Source organism: Mchenga conophoros, linkage group LG8 (assembly GCF_057382185.1).
Source record: "Mchenga conophoros isolate Kocher_MC1m ecotype Shallow Benthic linkage group LG8, M_conophoros_male_GT1.1, whole genome shotgun sequence".
Lineage (NCBI taxonomy): Eukaryota > Metazoa > Chordata > Actinopteri > Cichliformes > Cichlidae > Mchenga > Mchenga conophoros.
The window spans coordinates 4,571,809-4,589,024 of NC_140533.1; the positions used below are offsets into that span (position 1 = coordinate 4,571,809).

Here is a 17,216-nt window from a genome sequence, read left to right on the forward strand (position 1 = left end):
CTTTATTTGGGCAAATTTGTGCAAACAAACAAGGAATTTGACTCCAGTAGGTATAGCCAATAAATATGAGAAGATTAAAAAGAAAAATACAAGTTACAGAAAATCTTAAACTATGCAAAATATAACGAATTACAACTAGGCTATAAATAGGATGAACATAGTACCACCTGAATGAAACTGGATATTAAAGTAAAATTTAACTCCACGTATTTACACGTGTCTTAGTAAAGGATAGACGCTGATTTCCTGGTTCGTTTCCTTGACCATTGCAACTGGGAAAAGGGAAACTTGTATTTACTTTCTTTTTTCGTAGAACTTCAAGGCAACGTTTCCTCCAGCATAGTTTATGCAAATTACCAATCGCTCTGTCCTGATTGGCTGGGACCAAGAGAGTTTCCCGTCTTGCATTGGATACTGCGGTCTTGGCCACGTCCCCAAGCCACGTCGCGCTTGACTCGCCATTTTCCCATCTTCTGGACCCAGAAACCGTTTATTCTAACATCACAGTGTCATTCAGCGCTGTCGGATAGGAAAAAAAAACCGTTGCCGGAGACAGGCAGAGTTCTTCAGAGAATCTAGAATCGCCCTGCTACTTGCCGCGTTCCTGCAAACATGAATATTTTCAGGCTAACCGGCGACCTCTCCCACTTAGCAGCTATCATCATCCTGCTGCTAAAAATATGGAAAACCAGGTCTTGTGCCGGTGAGTAGCCAAAGTCTTTAACTTAAGAGTTTAAGCGAACCTTAGTAGGCACAGCATGTGTCCTCTCGTGTAATTAGCAGTTTGAGGAGAAGTGAAAGCTGTCCACCGTGGAACTTATCTGTAGTTAGTTGGAACTCATTAGCCAGCTTTTGGCTAATGTTAGCTAGCTGGCTAGTAGTCCTGTCCATTTCAAGCGGTATGTTTTGTCATCAAGTAATGACAACCACTCCCGCGGCTGTCATTACTGTCACTGTGCCTTTTAAGAATAGGACCCTGAAACTTGTTATGTGGTTCTGTCATCAGTTGTGCTACTAGCTTGTCTTGACAGTCCATTTGGCCCCAAACTAGCGTTAGACGGGGGACCTGAGGGCCACAGTACTTGATAGTTTGGCTTCGTCATTTCACCTGATTGACACTAAGCTAGTTCCACGTTTCAGCCTTACTGTTCCTGTGACTTGCTTTACTACAGCCTGGTATGACCTCTCTGACGTGGCAGCATCGAGTGCTCCCGAGTCTGCACATGCAAAGTCGGTGACTGGGTGAATGTTTTTGCTTGCAAGTCCAGGACTTTGAGGGAAAAGTAAATTCCTGCATTCTGTGAAACTTTTTTTCCTGTTATTGCTGTGGCCAAAGGTTAGGTTGCTATCACTGCAAGGGAGCCATACCTAGATTAAACCACACAATGGTGTGTGAGAGTGTAAAGGGGAACAAAACGAATAATTGACTTTGAAGTGCTAACAAGGTTTGGATCACCTGGTGTCCTTAGAGGACTGTTGAATTCATTAATGGGTTACAAACAATGTAATTTGATTACAAGTTGAGCAAGCAAGTAAAGCAGTTGCATAATAGCCTGTGTTTTTTAATGTAGAGAAGTGCAAGTAAGCCATTGCATCTGTTAATTAATTGACATTTATTAACAGATCATGAACAGCAAGCAATGCATTTTTTAAAGTGCACACTCTAACATAAAGTCTTATTGCATGTGTCTTGATGCATGCTCAATCATCCAGGTAAAGAAATCCCAAAAAATCGATTATGTTCATGTGGTGCTAGTTTTGGTCAATATGCAAATGTAGTGTTTGTAAGGTTAGGGAAACCTGCAGTCAGCTGAGACTGAAGAAGTCACTTGGATGAATGACAAAACGTTTCACCCACTGAAAACACTACGTTTAGATGAACAGAATCAACTTTTTGGTATTGCATGTTTTTCAATTCAAGTTGAATCTATAATTCACATGAGTTGTCTGTGTGTAGACCAGATTGGACATTTGGTGGACTAGTTCTGCCCCCCCAGACATCTCTGCCTTAGGCTTATTTGTTCCTGCAAATCAAAGTACTTCTGAGTGATTGCCTTTATCCCTTTACATCCTAATGGGAGTGGCTGCTTTAACAATACTTAAAGAAGCAGAAATAAATTGAAATGACTCACAAACAGTGGACCAGTAAAGGTGATAAAACTTTCAAATGAAACTTGATAAAGGAGCCATAATTGAATAAAACAATACATGAATATCAGGAAGTACAAAACCTCAGATAATTACACAAGTTTTTAGTTTAGTTTTAAACAATTATGTTGTTGGAGCACACTTAATGGGAGTAGCAGAACATACAACGTTAGATTGTTCCAAGCAGCTTCACAATTTGTGTTTCCATGGGGGAATACTCTGGTGGCTTTTTCCAGAGCTCTGATTATGTACAACTTCAAAAACAAGCATTTAACGTTTAAAATCAACTCACTGGAAGATTTCTGTTATTAGTGAGTAATAGTAGTGCAGCTATTTGAGCATGAATGAGGTGGAAAAACTCTTGGCCTTTATAGTATCAGATGATTTAAAAAAAAAAAAAACAGGTTTTGTCACATGACAACATACCAGATACTTGTTCCAATTATATAATATCCTCTGCTCCTATACTAACCATATAATAGGGAGTAAAACGTTATAATGTTAAGTTTAAAATACTTTGTGCTGTCTTTCACAGGTATTTCGGGAAAGAGTCAGATCTTGTTTGCCTTGGTGTTCACCACTCGATACCTTGACCTGCTCACATCGTTCATCTCTCTCTACAACACCACCATGAAGGTAAGATCCTGCCCCCTTCTCATCATCACATCCTGCAGCATTTTCCATCCAAGCAATGAACACAGTGTGGGCGTAACCAGTACACCAGGCCCAACATGTCAGTGTTTGCTAAACGATACAGCTGCCAAATAATTTGTGGTAGGCTTGTACGAGGTGTCCATGCTGCACAACTGCAAGTACCTCAGGCCATTAGGTCACGAGAGTCTTAATGCTTTCCCATTTATATTTCAGATCATCTACATCGGATGTTCATACGCAACTGTGTACCTGATCTACATGAAGTTCAAGGCAACTTATGATGGAAACCATGACACGTTCAGAGTGGAGTTCCTGGTCGTCCCTGTTGGTGGCCTGGCTTTCCTGGTTAACCATGACTTCTCTCCTCTGGAGGTCAGACATTCAAACACACAGCCAGGGCTGCTCTATGATAAAATAAAATTCATGACTATATTGTTAAATCTTGAAATGACTGTTATTAGACACAACTACTCAGACTCCAAAAAAGAATAGATAATGTAAAAAAAGAAGAAGCGAGGAGAAATTGGTATGCAAGTTATGGAAGACAAAAGAGGGCTGTCATCTAGATTGATTCCTACTATGACAGGCTCTCTGCAGCACCTATAAGCCAACTATCTAAGAGCAGTCGATCTTTCATGCGGCTTCTGTGTTGTCATAGTGCCATAGATGGTAGTGTCGAACTATTAACAGAGCAGCAGGTATGGGAATCCTCATGTGCTGAACAGCAACATGGTGCTTCAAGTAGAGCAGCAGGGTGATACGTCCAAAAATATTTATCACGATATACATTTGAAAATTTGCAATAACGATATAACTGACACTAGACAAAATACTTTACAACTCCACAACTTTATTAGTGCAAAAAAAAACATCAATGTATTTTCACTTAAACAAGCAGCTGTTTAATGTGAATTAAAGTTATATAAAAATTTAACAGTGCAAATGCAAATTCCTCGCTGACAGTTTAACCAAAAGGCATTTCCAGTGGAAACTGGCCGACATATCCTCAGCATAACCATGTGTAATATCCACAAAACTTAAAAAGAGGTCATACACACACGATACGGTAATATTATGTTGAAGCACAGTACGTATCACTCCGCCAGGCTCCTGACTACGTTAGCTGTAATGCTCCAACAATCCATCAAGCAGTGCGGGTTCGTAGCTCAGCAAAGTCGTACTAAAACATTTGACAGGTTTTGAAGCGCCGTTTACATAAAATCGTTTCGAGGTCAGTAAACACAACCAGAATTCATACATAAGGCCCATTGGATTATAAGGGGCTCTGTCGACTTTCAGAAAAATCAAAGGATTGATTTTAAGTGTGCCGTATTTTCCAAACAACACTTTAATAACGAGGGCCCGCTAGCATGCGCTACCAAAAATAGTGCTTTGCTTTGTATCTGACGGACGAAAGCTAAACCAGTTCCACACCACTGAAGTTGCAGCATTTTTACAAACCAGTTCTGGTTCATCCGTTTCATTCAACGATTTGCTTTCGCCGCAATGCTTTTTCTGACGTGTGCGTATGAAAACAAAGGCACTGCGCATGCGCGTTTTACCCATATTCTATTGCGATATTTCATTTTTCTATCGTTGCCCAAAATTATACCAGTATTACCGTGAACGGTATGATATAACCCAGCTTCAAGTTTCCATCATTGTGGTGGAGCTCTGTTTAAAACTTCTCAAAGGCAGCCGTGTTGGGTGCTGTTTATGGCTCGGAAAGTTTCTTGGCTTTAATTCAGCGTTCAGAGTTAATGACATATTTCATAACTGGAAACAAATGTGCACTTTTCTACCTGATGTGGGTCGCTGTATGCTGCATTACCATCATTCACTAGGCTATGTTTTTTGCATCTTATACCACGGACATGGAGGAAACGGAGTATGCCTCCTTCAAAGCCTAGATCACGTGCGTTATCCGTGACTGACATGTAGCCCAACTTAGGTCCAAACAAAGTTGTTTTCAAAATCTTTGGAAGACAAAATCATAACTGAAACCAAAGTCTGAGGAATCACCCAGCACTTCATTCTATAGAGGGAACAGGATGCACATACATGTTAAACTCAGTCACGTGAGACAGCTGCCATGCAGCATGCATGCACCAGTGCAGACTTACTATGAAAAAAGGGTTATGTTTCAGTTTGATTTCTTTTACCGTGCCTCTGGCTGGTTTGTTTACATGTGCATGCTTTCTTTTTTCATGTATTTGCAACACACTGACTTGCAGAGTGTGTTTGTGAGCTTGATTTTCAGTCCAGGAAAATCACTTTAACATTTGCCCAAGTACTCACAGTTATGCCCGCCATTCAACACTGGCAAACATGATAAAATCTCTGTATGTAAATTTAAAACACACATCACTGCTGACACTCTGCCATCCATTTCCTCCACCTCAGATCCTGTGGACATTTTCTATCTACTTGGAGTCAGTGGCCATCCTACCTCAGCTCTTCATGATCAGTAAGACGGGAGAAGCTGAGACCATCACCACCCACTACCTGTTCTTCCTGGGTCTGTACAGAGCTCTCTACCTCATCAACTGGATATGGAGGTTCTACTTTGAGGGGTTCTTTGATATGATTGCCATCGTTGCTGGAGTGGTGCAGACCATCCTCTACTGCGACTTCTTCTATTTGTATGTAACAAAAGGTGAGTGCTGCTGCATTTTTCATTTCATTTTTTTAATTAAATATATATTTGTTCAAACCAAAGTTGAAAATCTCTTTAATGGTAGCAGTGCAGATATGTTGTAACTTGTTTCAAGGACAAAGCAAACATGAGCACAAGATTAGATTCTCCAATCTGAACATTTTGTTTTTACTGTGTGTAGTGTTTTGTTTTTTTTCTTTGGGTTTTTTTTTTTCATCATTTGCAATCCTAAACTTTTAAGGTTTGTCCATAAATTGATGTCATTGAGTTCATAACTGTCTTGTTTACAAAAGAGTATCAGGAAGAGATGCATTGTCATATCAACTACTGCATCACTATAATGAAAAATTCAGAAACGCCCTCGATGCTTCATCATTTATTGAGTTTTTAATATGAGTTTAAGACGACTTCCTTTTTCTTTTCTCACTGGTGACATCACAAACAACACAACCAATGCAGTGGCCATAAACCAGGCTTTACACTCATGTTTCAGAGCACACTGGGCAGTAGTCACTCCACCATCTTGTGGTAGAAACTGGTGTTCATCAAAATCATAGGTCGACTTCAGCTGATGTCTCTTAAACACAGTGCGTAGACATTTGGATATAAATAGCAGTGGCTTCTTCACATCCCTTTGATTGCTTTAAATAATTCAGGTATAATAAGTTCCCTTTAACTACACTGATGTTAAAACAAATGTTGATGAAATAGTTTTCATATAAGTTTTGGTGTTCAAGTCTCAGGCAGCAAAAACACTAAACTGAAAAAAATCAATCCATCAGTGTGTCTTCTTGTGATGAATGCTCCCTGTCTAATATGTTTAACATAAATCTGTCCTGTCTGGTTTCAGTACTGAAAGGAAAGAAGCTGAGTCTGCCAGCCTAAGTGCCAAAGAAGAGTGTTTTGGCAGACTCAAATCGGGCAATTGGAGGGGAGGAGGAGGGGCAGCAGACACCTCTGACAGCCCCATTCCCCCAATATCAGCAGTCACTTCCTCCTCTTCCCCTCCCACCAGTGTAAGATGCCTGAGACAGAGAGCTAGCAGGAGCCACTGGCTGATCCAGAATCAGTGGAATTGGAACACCTTCAGCAGCTGCTCCTTGGCCTGCAGATTTCTGTTTGATGCATCTTGCCTTAACTTTTTTTATTACTCTGTATAACGGAAGGGGAAAAAAAGCGAGAAATGTTTTCTACATAAAATGTGTGATCTGGAGATTCGACACATCGATGGAGCTCGGGAGATAAAATTGCCTGTGATTTGGCACTGTATGATATAGAAGCAGACTTCTTGTGGTGGGATATTATTGAGCATTTTTAATAGTATTTGCAATCAAAATAAAATCTCTTTGTTCTTGTTTTTGTTTTTTTCTAAATCTGACTGAGGAGGCTTGTATTGAATCCCATAACTTTGATTCTGCCGTTCTGTTTTTGGCCAGTATGCATTCCCATTTGTAATGACTGCTGCTCATGCCTTTTGGTGGAAAAAAAAAAATAGTAGTAGATGCCATAAATAGTTCTTTTTCAAAATCAAAGCAACTCTGAAGGTAACTTTAGAATATATTTTGGTTCAAATGCTGTCAGAAATGATGGGCATTAGATCCTCAGTGTATTCTCCGTCGCCATATGAAGCACTGTCCATATTAGGAGTAAACAAACGTGTGAAGAAAGTCAGTGAACTCGCCGTTAATTGCTTTCGTTTAAAGTGACCGATGCCACCTGTAATTATACATCATTTCAGATGGTTCCTTTTATATGTTTGAGATGCATAAACTCACTGGTTATGTGCTGTGTGTGAAGTCCCACTGCAGAGGTCTTTTTTTTCCCTTTTAGCTGCAAATGTATTTATTTTTTAATCTTCCTGCTGGTTTCCAATAAACAGTCTGTAGAAAGTTCTACCTGTTGTGCATAATTTGACCCTAAGAAAGGAATCTCCCTATTGGATTTGGAAAGAGACTGCGGCAGTATCCTATGAAGTTATATTGGTTTCTGATAGAGTTTTCATGCTCATCATTCTCAAGTTCTCTTTTTCATTTCTCACCAGAGCTCTTGCATGATATTACCACCACTAATAAAAGCTTTGTGGGAAACATTTGTCTTAGTACTGTGATTCCACTCAAGTTTTGCTCCTATGACGTTACACGTGACGGTCAGATTTATTACTTTTTTTTTATCCGCTGATGCAGAAAGTCTAATAAGCTCATCGCATTTTCATATATACTGGAATTTCCCTTTTTGGTGTCAGTATTCCACCCATGTTGGGGGGCACACACCAGTGTACTCCTAGTATCCCAAGCCCTGATGAATGGGGAACTTTGCCTCAGGAAGTGCATCTGATATAAATTAAGCATGCAAATAATACAGAATGAGATTTCCATTCATACCGGATTGGTTAAGGCCCAGTTTAACAACGAGTGCTTTCACTGCTGGTCAAAACTGTGCTGCTGTTGGCAGAAGACAAAAGATGGAAGGCATGCTAAGGGGCAGTGAGAGAGAAGGAAAGCAGTAGAGGTGAGAGGACGCATTTAAATGTAGAGACTATGACTGGTAAAGACAGAGTGCTGGCTAGTATCATAGAGTGAAGGAAGACTGGACACATATATCCTGGTATGCATTGTCTTGGTGAAAAATTCAAGAAACACCTGGATGAGAGCACAAGTTGCTCTAAAACCTGTATGTACTTATATTATAGGGTACATATGGAGACAACAGAGACAAGACATAAGTTTGCAGGGAAAACATATAAAGACAGACAACCATTCAAACCTACAGCCAATTTAGAATTACCAAACAACCTAACCCATGTGTTTGGACTGGAGAAGGAAGTTGCTAACCACTACACCACGGACTATTTGTTTTTAAAAAATACTTAAATAAAATGCAGACAATAATGTATTCTTAAGCATGATACTATTCCAAACTGCAGATTTATAGACATATTTTCATTAAATGTGGTGTGTGAACAGACTGCTGATTCTACTGTTTGCTCAATCATTCGCTAGATTAATGAATTTTTTAACCAACCAATCAGCGAAAAATGCATTAACCTTTTTGTGCTTTTTTATATTATTATTATTATATTATTTACATATTTTTTATTTATAGACTATAGAACATTTAAAAAACAGAAGCTAACTCAAAGTGCTTTAGAGACAGACACATTTAAATTATAAGTCTCCAAAAAACAAAGAAAATAAAAGCAGAGGGGTGAGTTTTGTTCTGTTAATTACTGTAGAAAGAAAAATCATAGTGATTTAGTGATCATTAAAAGAAGAAAAAAAATGCAAATTGATTATTATTCTTTTCATAACTGCTCTATCCTATATAAGTGGCCTTTATAGTAACGGCAATACTTGCCCTGTATTTGCTTGGTATCAGACTAATACCCGATTTTGAAGTATCGCACGGCACTAGCTGTTACATGTTGACGGGGCTGGATTATATGACGAGTGTGCTCGGAACCATCGATTTGAGCCACCCGGAACAAAAACGTCGTCGGACCAAGCTTTTTTCTTTCCCCCCATTTTTAAGTCGCGTTGGTTTTAGTCATTGTCATGAATAACAAGTGACGTTTTTAACGTGTCTGACGAAGAAAGGAGAAGTAGTAGAAAAGAAAGGACACCCCCCTATATTTATAGCTAATTTCTGATTGTGTGCGATCGAGTGCAGTGGATGAACAGGATGGAAAATGATATTTCAGAAGGGAAATCTACTAACTCTTCAGGTAAGTTTTCCTAGCATCAATGTAAAGAGTTGGTTTTTAGTCAGACAGTCTGAATAACAAGCTGCTTATGTGGCATTTTAACGGAGGAGATATTTCACAAACGCTGATGAGTAGTAATAAAACATTGGGGATTTAGTGTCGAATAAAAATAGCACAGTTATGAGTAACACTGCCTGCATTTTCTTGAATAGGCACTTTATGCAAATACGTGCAACATCTAACATAGGCACTGTCTACAAATGAATTTGGTATTAGTTGTAGTACCGAATTCAATTAAAGTGAACGCTTTCATTTAAAGTGGTCTCTGCTTCCGTTCTTGATGCCAGGGATTCCATAACATGTTGGAGATGTTTGTCGTGGGTTCTTTTGACTTAATCTAAATGCACTGTGGTGGAAATTTTGCAACAAACTTATAAACGGTTACAATGGACCATGTACCAGCTTTCATAGGAAGAGAGGCAGTCTACACCTTGGGCAGGTTTCCAATCTATTGCAGGGCTAACACAGAGAGATGGACAAGCAATCACGCTCAAATTCACACCTATGGCCAGTTTACTGTAGAATCACCAGTTAACCTAACCTGGATGCCTTTGGACTGTGGGAGGAAGCAGACGTATCAGGAGAGAGCCAACACAACCATGGGGAGAACATAGAAAGGCCCCAACTGGCTGGTTGATTTGAACCCACGACCTTCTTGCTGTGAGGCTGCGATGCTACCATCTGTCATGAGCATTATAAATACTTGCATTCTTAAATGTGACACTCTGACCAAAACTCATTTGATCATAAAGTAATAGTAGACTACAGTATGTTGTATTTTTCAATTGTGAGTAGATTTCAAACAGATGTATAGATTTGATTTAATGTTGTATGGTAAATGATAAATGGTCTGTATTTGTATAGCGCTTTACTAGTCCCTAAGGACCCCAAAGCGCTTTACACATCCAGTCATCCACCCATTCACACACTCATTCACACACAGGTGATGGCAAGCTACAATGTAGCCACAGCCACCCTGGGGTGCACTGACAGAGGCGAGGTATGTCAACAGTTCATTACTGGCCAGCCTACTGAGTACTACAGATGTCTGTGTATTGTGCAGGCAACGGGTAGAACATGCCTCAACTGACCAGTGGATTCCTTCTTGCTATTAGGCGATGGGGCTAAACACCACCATATATATATGAGTTTATTAAATATGTATATGCGACTGCTTCGCTATGAAAGGATCAAGGAACACAAAGCAAAAGAGCAAAACAATATTTTGGCCCTGCAGTTTAGTAAATCCCATGTTCATGAAACTCATTGTCAGAAAATTTGCACAATAAACCAGGAACTAGTTTATGGGCCAAATGACATATTTTAGTTTAGTAGTAGTAGTAATAATAATAATAATAACAACAATATTAGTCAAAACAGTCAGTTTTAATGAGTTATTCATTTACAAAACAGACGATGAACAGCATTTGGAGCAAGGTCACCACTAAACAATATACAAACAATTGGACAGCTGTGTTAAGCCAAGTATTTGTGTCTGGGTTTAAGTTATGGTTCATTTTATGGATATTGATAATAAAACATTTATCCCCGATGTTAAAATGACCCACTTCTGTTCACATTCAGGTGCAACACTCTCCCTCACTGCCCTGCGCCTCCTGGTCCCACCACTTCGGTTGGTCTCCGCAGCCGTCTGGCAGACCATCCAGCAAAAAGTTATAGCTGATTACGGGATGCTTGAGGAGTTTGTGTCTATGGTTACAGACATTCTTCCAGAGCTGCTCACCAGCCGCCAGCGGACTGAACTCAGCCTGGGCCTCAGAGCACGGGTGAGTTTATCAGCATCTGCAAATGAAGTCATTGTAGATTTGATGGATTTGTACTTTTTTGCCTTCGTCATAATTGTCTTTTACGTCGATAAGAGCTTTGCACGCCTTTTGTTCTCTTATTCTTTGGCAACCAGCTTCACGAGGACTGGAGCATTTCCAACATCCAACAGTTGGCTGCTTTTCCATCCTTCTGTGCTCTGACACAGAATGTCAGTTGGTTCTAGGTCATTTGATTGGGTGGCCATCACCACTCCTCCTACATCCTTCCTTTTGGGAACCACACACTAAGATACCATCTGTTCACCTTCTCTGTGTCTCAGAAGACATTGTATCCACAGTCAACATTGTCACACTTGGATTATGCAGTCCAAAATCCAGATTTCCACTAATCTAATGTCCAATTAGATCCAATTTTTTCAGGCATTCTGCCGCAAACACAGCCATGTTTCTACTTCTCAAACCTTTAATCTTTAAGTAGATAACTCTAATATGGTTGTAGAATTAATCTACTTCCTAGCTTCCTGTAATTAAATGATCAAAAAGCATAAGAAAATCTAGCACTCCCTAAATCACCACCTGAAGATGTGTCTGCATATACCAGTCACAAAGCGCCACGCATTGTGAAGTTTCCTGAATACACTTGACTAAGGGCATTTAGATCAAGTGATGTTACCCAAGAACCATTACAATAAGTGTAGAGTGCAGAGCAGTGTCTGGATCTCAAAGAATTCACCCATTGCAGTATGGTGAATACAGAGGCCAAGAAAAACAGTGGTTGACAATGTGAATCGTTCAACATCAACGTGAATGTCCATAAAATCGTGCCTGTACAGAGTGCCGGCGTATCCATCAAGCTCACAAAACACGCAGTGAAATCACCAACACGGTAGCATTCCATTTGGTAAAAGACAATGGGCTGATATTTATATAGCACTTGTGCAGATAACAAACAAAGTCTTAAATTCGTGCACACACGTATGCTTCAGTGTAGGCATCAGAGGCAACTTGGCTTCATGCTTTGGTGATGCAAAGATTTACACATTAGCGGGAAAGTCCCCTCAATCTGAATGTGAAAGTAGCGTCTACGTGACAGTGCTGTAGAACAGTTTTGTCTACAGTCAATGAATAGTTGTGATTAATAACTGTGATGATCTTAACATTGAGAATATTAATAATTAATTAGTTGTGCCGTTCAGCAATTAAGCCACTAAGGTGAAATACTATACCAAGCATGACTAGAAACTTCCACACAAAACCAAAACAAAGTTTGGCTGATCCCCTCTGGACTTATTTCAGTGTTGGTGCTTTTTTTACATTTCCACGTGGAAGTCTCATTTCTGCTCTGGATCTTCCCTGATCTGTCTAACCCGTTTTCTTTTATGGAAAATGGTTGAAAAGACAAAAGTGAGTGGGACAGGTTGTGCTACCTGTTTGTATTGCTGATAAAAGCCGTGCATGCTGGCAAACAATGCAGGTTACTGTTGAATAATCCTTTCTCAGGTCTCTCAGGACCTTACAGTCTCATTTATGATGATTTAGGTTGCCCAACACCTTGAAAATTGAAATAGTGATCGTTCATGTCACTCTATTAAACATCAGTTTCTTTGCGCTCTCAGCTGATCCTGGAGTTATACCAGCGTGAAGCTCCTGCTGACTTTGAGATCATCCAGCCACACTTGGACAGGATGCAAGTGCTCATCAATGCATGGCTAGTGGAGGTGATTTCATTGGTTTTTGTTTTCTGTTATCGTGACAGTATAATTTAGATTCCCAAAACAGCTTATTATCATTATTAATTGTTATTATTATGAATTATGCAGGCTGGTGGTACTAATGTAGAACTGCCACAATCAAACTTTGTGGATCTTGTAAAGAACTTGCAGGATGATGCTGAAGAAAGAGAGCACTTCTTTCAGGTCTGTATTTGTTTTTTCACTGCTTTTTTGCATCCTAGATAATAATACCATATAAGTGTTATTATTTTATTATCAAAGCTGGAGTACTTTCATTTTCAAGTAGTAGTAGTGGTAAAGTAGTCTAGTATGTGTAAAGGTGTATTTTTGAGTTTACTAAAAGCGCCAGGTGCAGTGATATTTCTGTATGTTTTGGACGTTCATGGTGTGCTTTCTTGTTTGTGCTTCTCAGAATGTTTTCCCTGTAGAGTTTGGTCCTGCATATGATGAAACACTTCACACTTTGATGTGCCTGTTTTTATCCAGATTTGAAAAGATTCTTCATCTTCAGTCATTCCAGCAGGTACACAAAAGTGCTACTCAACATTACCCAATTATATTTTAAGCTAGATTAACAAATGTTAACGCCGCTCTTTCTTTTTCATTTTCAAAAGGTTGCCTCCATGTTTGGTGAAGCTTCTTCTGCTCTCAAGGACTGCATGCAGTTGGTGTCTCAGTGTGAAGAGCTCAAAACTCTGCTGCAGTATCAAAAACACCTTAGCCAACTAGATCATATAGGTAAGTAGTTACAGATTTTCTACTCTTAGCTCCGTATCCCTGATTTAGCCATCTCAGGCACATGGCTCTGGCTGTGAGCGCTAAAGGCCCCGCCCACTTGCAGTTTGCAAGGACAGCTAATCGGAGGAAAGTTACCCTAAAGGTCTGTTGAGTAGCTAAAACAACTTGTTGCAGATAGCAGATTCACTGCGAGGCTGAAACAAAGGACCAGTATAAGACAAATAAGGATTATTTTGAACTGTGAACCATGCAAAGCTACTCTAGTAGAGTCTGACGTTAAAAATGTGGAGCTGATTTTTAATCGGTCCACTTTAATGATGTGTATTTGGCTTGTGGGATTGCTGCTTTGTGGTCAAAAAAATAAATCCAATGTTCTCAGATTAGTATGACGTGTGCAATAATGTAATAATGAATGGCACTTGGGTGTTGAGCTCTGTTCTTGTTCACTGTTATACGACACCTTTTTTTGTCTTTTCAGATAGTTCTCTGGACGGTGAGTGGATCATTTCAGCTCTAAACCTTCCCTGTGTAGAAAAAACAGAAACGCTTAAAACACAAGCAAAGGGCAGCATTTTGGATGAATTGTTATTTTCATCAGATTTGGAAAAGGAATCACTGGCTCCAGAACAGCAGACGTGTGAGACCAATGATGGTAAAAGTGATTGGACTCCTGAGCACAATGGAACACAGTTGCCTTTAGGAGATTCAACAAAACATGCCGAAAATGTAAATCTTCAAAGTCAGACAGATGGTTCTTGTTGCCTAATCAAAGAGTGCCACGTTCGTCTAAGAAGACTTGACCTGCCACTGTCTTTACAGTCTCGACCTGTGAGATCAAACAGAGGCCTAAGAATGAAAAAGATTCTCCAAGAGGTGAAAGGGCAACTTTGTGGAGAGGCCCTACCTGCTGACAAATCTATTTCCACGAAAGCAAAACAGTTCGAGAGGGTTTCTCAAATGCTGTCAGACAATGAGGATTCAGGCAAAGACTCCTCATACATGGCTCCCATCAGTACTTGCAGTGAAGATGACTCCTGGTCTTACTACTCGGATAAGGACTCTAGTCATAACACTGTTAGTAGAAGTCCCAGTGTAACTGATTCATGGTCTCACTACTCAGACGATGAGTCTTCAATTGTGAGTCCTGTTAACAGTTTCCCTGAAAGTGGTTCAGTTTGTAGCAGCTCAGATGAGGACCCTTCGTTCCTGGGTCCTAAAGATGTGTCAGATTCTAGCAGAAATCGGGGCACTGCTGGCATAAAGCATAGCTCTACCAAACACACTCGTTTAATCCAGTGCTTTATCTGCAAAGAGCATGTCAACACAAACCTGAGAACTCACATGAAAACCCACTTTCCCACCAATGACTACGCGTGCCCTCGATGCGATAGCAGGTTTAAACTCCTATCCTCTCTGAAGAAGCACTTGAATAAGACTTGTTATGAATATGCTCAGCAGCATGTAGATCCAGGGAATCCAGATGAAGTCAAGAATCTTTACAAATGTGACATATGCCAAGAGGCGTTCAAGTACAAAGTTGCTCTGCAAAAGCATACGCTGACCCACAACGAGCTCTACTGCAACGTATGCAGAAAGGTCCTTCGAGATGCTGCAACGCTGGCAAGGCACAAAGTTTCACACACTCCATTTCAGTGCAACCGCTGCGACAAGTCTTTCAGTCTTTTCAAGCCCTTACTCAAACATTACGAAAACATCCATAAAGTCAGCAGACCATTCAAATGCAGCCATTGCCCCAAAACTCTCCCCAGGCTGCGATTTTTAATCATACATGAATGGCACCACACAGGCCACCTGCCGTTCCGGTGTTCTCATTGCAGCCTGAGATTCAAATGTGATTCTGAGCTCATGTACCACGAGAGGGTCCACACCAGAGAGAAACCCTATCTGTGTGCAGAGTGCGGCAAGACGTTCGCCCAAAAGTCCAACATGTTGCGCCACCTGCACTTCATCCACAGCGAGTCTCGAAATGAGAAGAAGCACTCTTGCTCTCAGTGCGAGAAGTCCTTTAAAGAGAAAGGAGCGCTGAAAAAGCACCAGAGGAGCAAACACTTACACGAGTTGTTCCGTAATCCATGTCCGACCTGCGGGAAGATGCTTTCGGCATCAACGATGAAAAGGCATAAATTAATCCACACTGGAGAAAGACCTTTCAAATGCACTGTGCCTGAATGCGAAAAGTACTACAGATCAACCTCGGAGGTTAAGAAACACATTCTCATGCACCATACCACAGAAAGGCCGTATAAATGTGACATCTGTGGAAAGGGGTTTGTAAAAATGTGGTATCTCAATGTACATGCTCGAATACATTCGGGAGAAAAACCATTTGTTTGCCATATCTGCGGCAAGGCCTTCCTAAAGGCCTACAGCATGTTCAGGCACAAAAGACTTCTACATACATTTGTTACACATTAACTACGTGACACAGGAATGCTTGATTGGTTAAGGAAAGTAGCTTCTTGGTGTGAATGCGCATTGAATCTGAATTCTGTCTAATGGGCAGCAAGGAGCAGATGTTGCAAAAGCTGGCAAAATAATTCCCTATTTACTATTTAAAGTATGTATGTTTTCATTTGAACCACTTGTCTACCAAGAGTGAGCGATGACAGAGGTCACTGCCACAGGAAACCAACCAACTGGACAAAAAAAAGAGAGAGAGAGAAAGAATCAAAACATGTCCAGCTAACTTTGTAACCACTTTGAGAACCCTCCAAATGCTTGTTCAGGGGTAAAGTTAGCAGTACGTTTTAGGTTATTGTTAGGCACTTAGATGCTTAAACCTCAGGTAAAAAGTGTGTGAATACACTGATGCCAGTGAATTACCTCACAAAGATACCTAGACAAATGTCTGCTTTGTGCTACACAGAAAGAGGAGCACACAGATTCAAATAGTCTACGATGAAACTGAAAAAGTAGTGGTTCCAGCATGTAAAATACTTACAGTCCCACAGTTAAATGTACTATCTCTGTGTGGGGCACAGGCTGCGGTGACTGTTGTCTAAGTCAGCAGCTGACAGTACAATGAAAAAAACAAACAAACACTGTAAACACAATAAAAATGCAGGACACATACTGGAGGTGAACGAGTTCAGCTCGGTGTATAAAGATCTTTGTCTTCTCCCAACTTCAATTCATATGAAGAATTACCATATTTGTTTCATGTGTACTTTGTATTTAGCAGTGTAATTTTTTTAACTATTTAGTTTGTTTGATTTTACATCATATGTTTTGTTCTTTTTCATGTTGTGTATAATGTGTTTTAGGCACGAAGCAGAAAAGTGAGCAGCATTCAGCTTCTTCTGTGGATCATTTTCATCTGTTTTTTTTATCAAAAAATTAAAATGGTGAAGCTTTCACTTAAAATAGTGATCTTTCATTTTGTGGGGCTTTGCTCATGTTTTTGGGTTTTTTTGTATTTGAAAATTGGTAAACCCCAAGATTACAATAAACTACTTAAATGTACATGCGAAAATGATTGCATGATTTTTTATTAAGAGGAAGAAACTCTTTAGTGTAGAAATAAAAGAAGGAAGGAAAGACAACGGTACAAAGTGTTATAGTGAAGAGCAAGTTGATAATAATGTGCTTGCCTCTTCTTCTTTCAGCTAATATTAGGATCAGGGCAGGCTTGGGTCATTTTTCTTTCTTTCTATTTTCTAAACTCAACACGATGTTTAGACAGTGTGTATATTGAGGACTTAATCAGATAACTATAAAAA

At 39.9% G+C, this 17,216-nt stretch overlaps 2 protein-coding genes across 4 annotated transcripts; both read left to right on the forward strand.

Annotated features, from left to right (window-relative positions):
• The first annotated feature begins 408 nt into the window (after positions 1 to 408).
• On the forward strand, positions 409 to 7,545 carry kdelr2b (KDEL endoplasmic reticulum protein retention receptor 2b). The gene is made up of 5 exons (XM_085283658.1): positions 409 to 703; positions 2,684 to 2,784; positions 3,016 to 3,174; positions 5,206 to 5,458; positions 6,309 to 7,545. Exons 1-5 carry the CDS (start codon positions 613 to 615, stop codon positions 6,341 to 6,343), a joined length of 639 nt encoding a protein of 212 aa, XP_085139784.1. The 5' UTR covers positions 409 to 612; the 3' UTR covers positions 6,344 to 7,545.
• Positions 7,546 to 8,952: 1,407 nt separating this feature from the next.
• LOC146567950 (uncharacterized) lies at positions 8,953 to 16,953 on the forward strand. 3 transcript variants are annotated; one of them, XM_085283661.1, is made up of 8 exons: positions 8,953 to 9,179; positions 10,803 to 10,851; positions 10,941 to 11,005; positions 12,622 to 12,723; positions 12,826 to 12,921; positions 13,151 to 13,261; positions 13,353 to 13,476; positions 13,955 to 16,953. In XM_085283661.1, the coding sequence occupies exons 1-8, from the start codon at positions 9,144 to 9,146 to the stop codon at positions 15,910 to 15,912; spliced, it is 2,541 nt and encodes an 846-aa protein (XP_085139787.1). In that variant the 5' UTR covers positions 8,953 to 9,143; the 3' UTR covers positions 15,913 to 16,953. The 3 variants fall into 3 exon arrangements, with proteins under 3 accessions (XP_085139787.1, XP_085139786.1, XP_085139788.1); XM_085283660.1 differs by having other exon boundaries at positions 10,803 to 11,005; XM_085283662.1 differs by lacking the exons at positions 8,953 to 9,179; positions 10,803 to 10,851; positions 10,941 to 11,005 and having other exon boundaries at positions 12,628 to 12,723; positions 13,225 to 13,261.
• Positions 16,954 to 17,216: the final 263 nt, after the last annotated feature.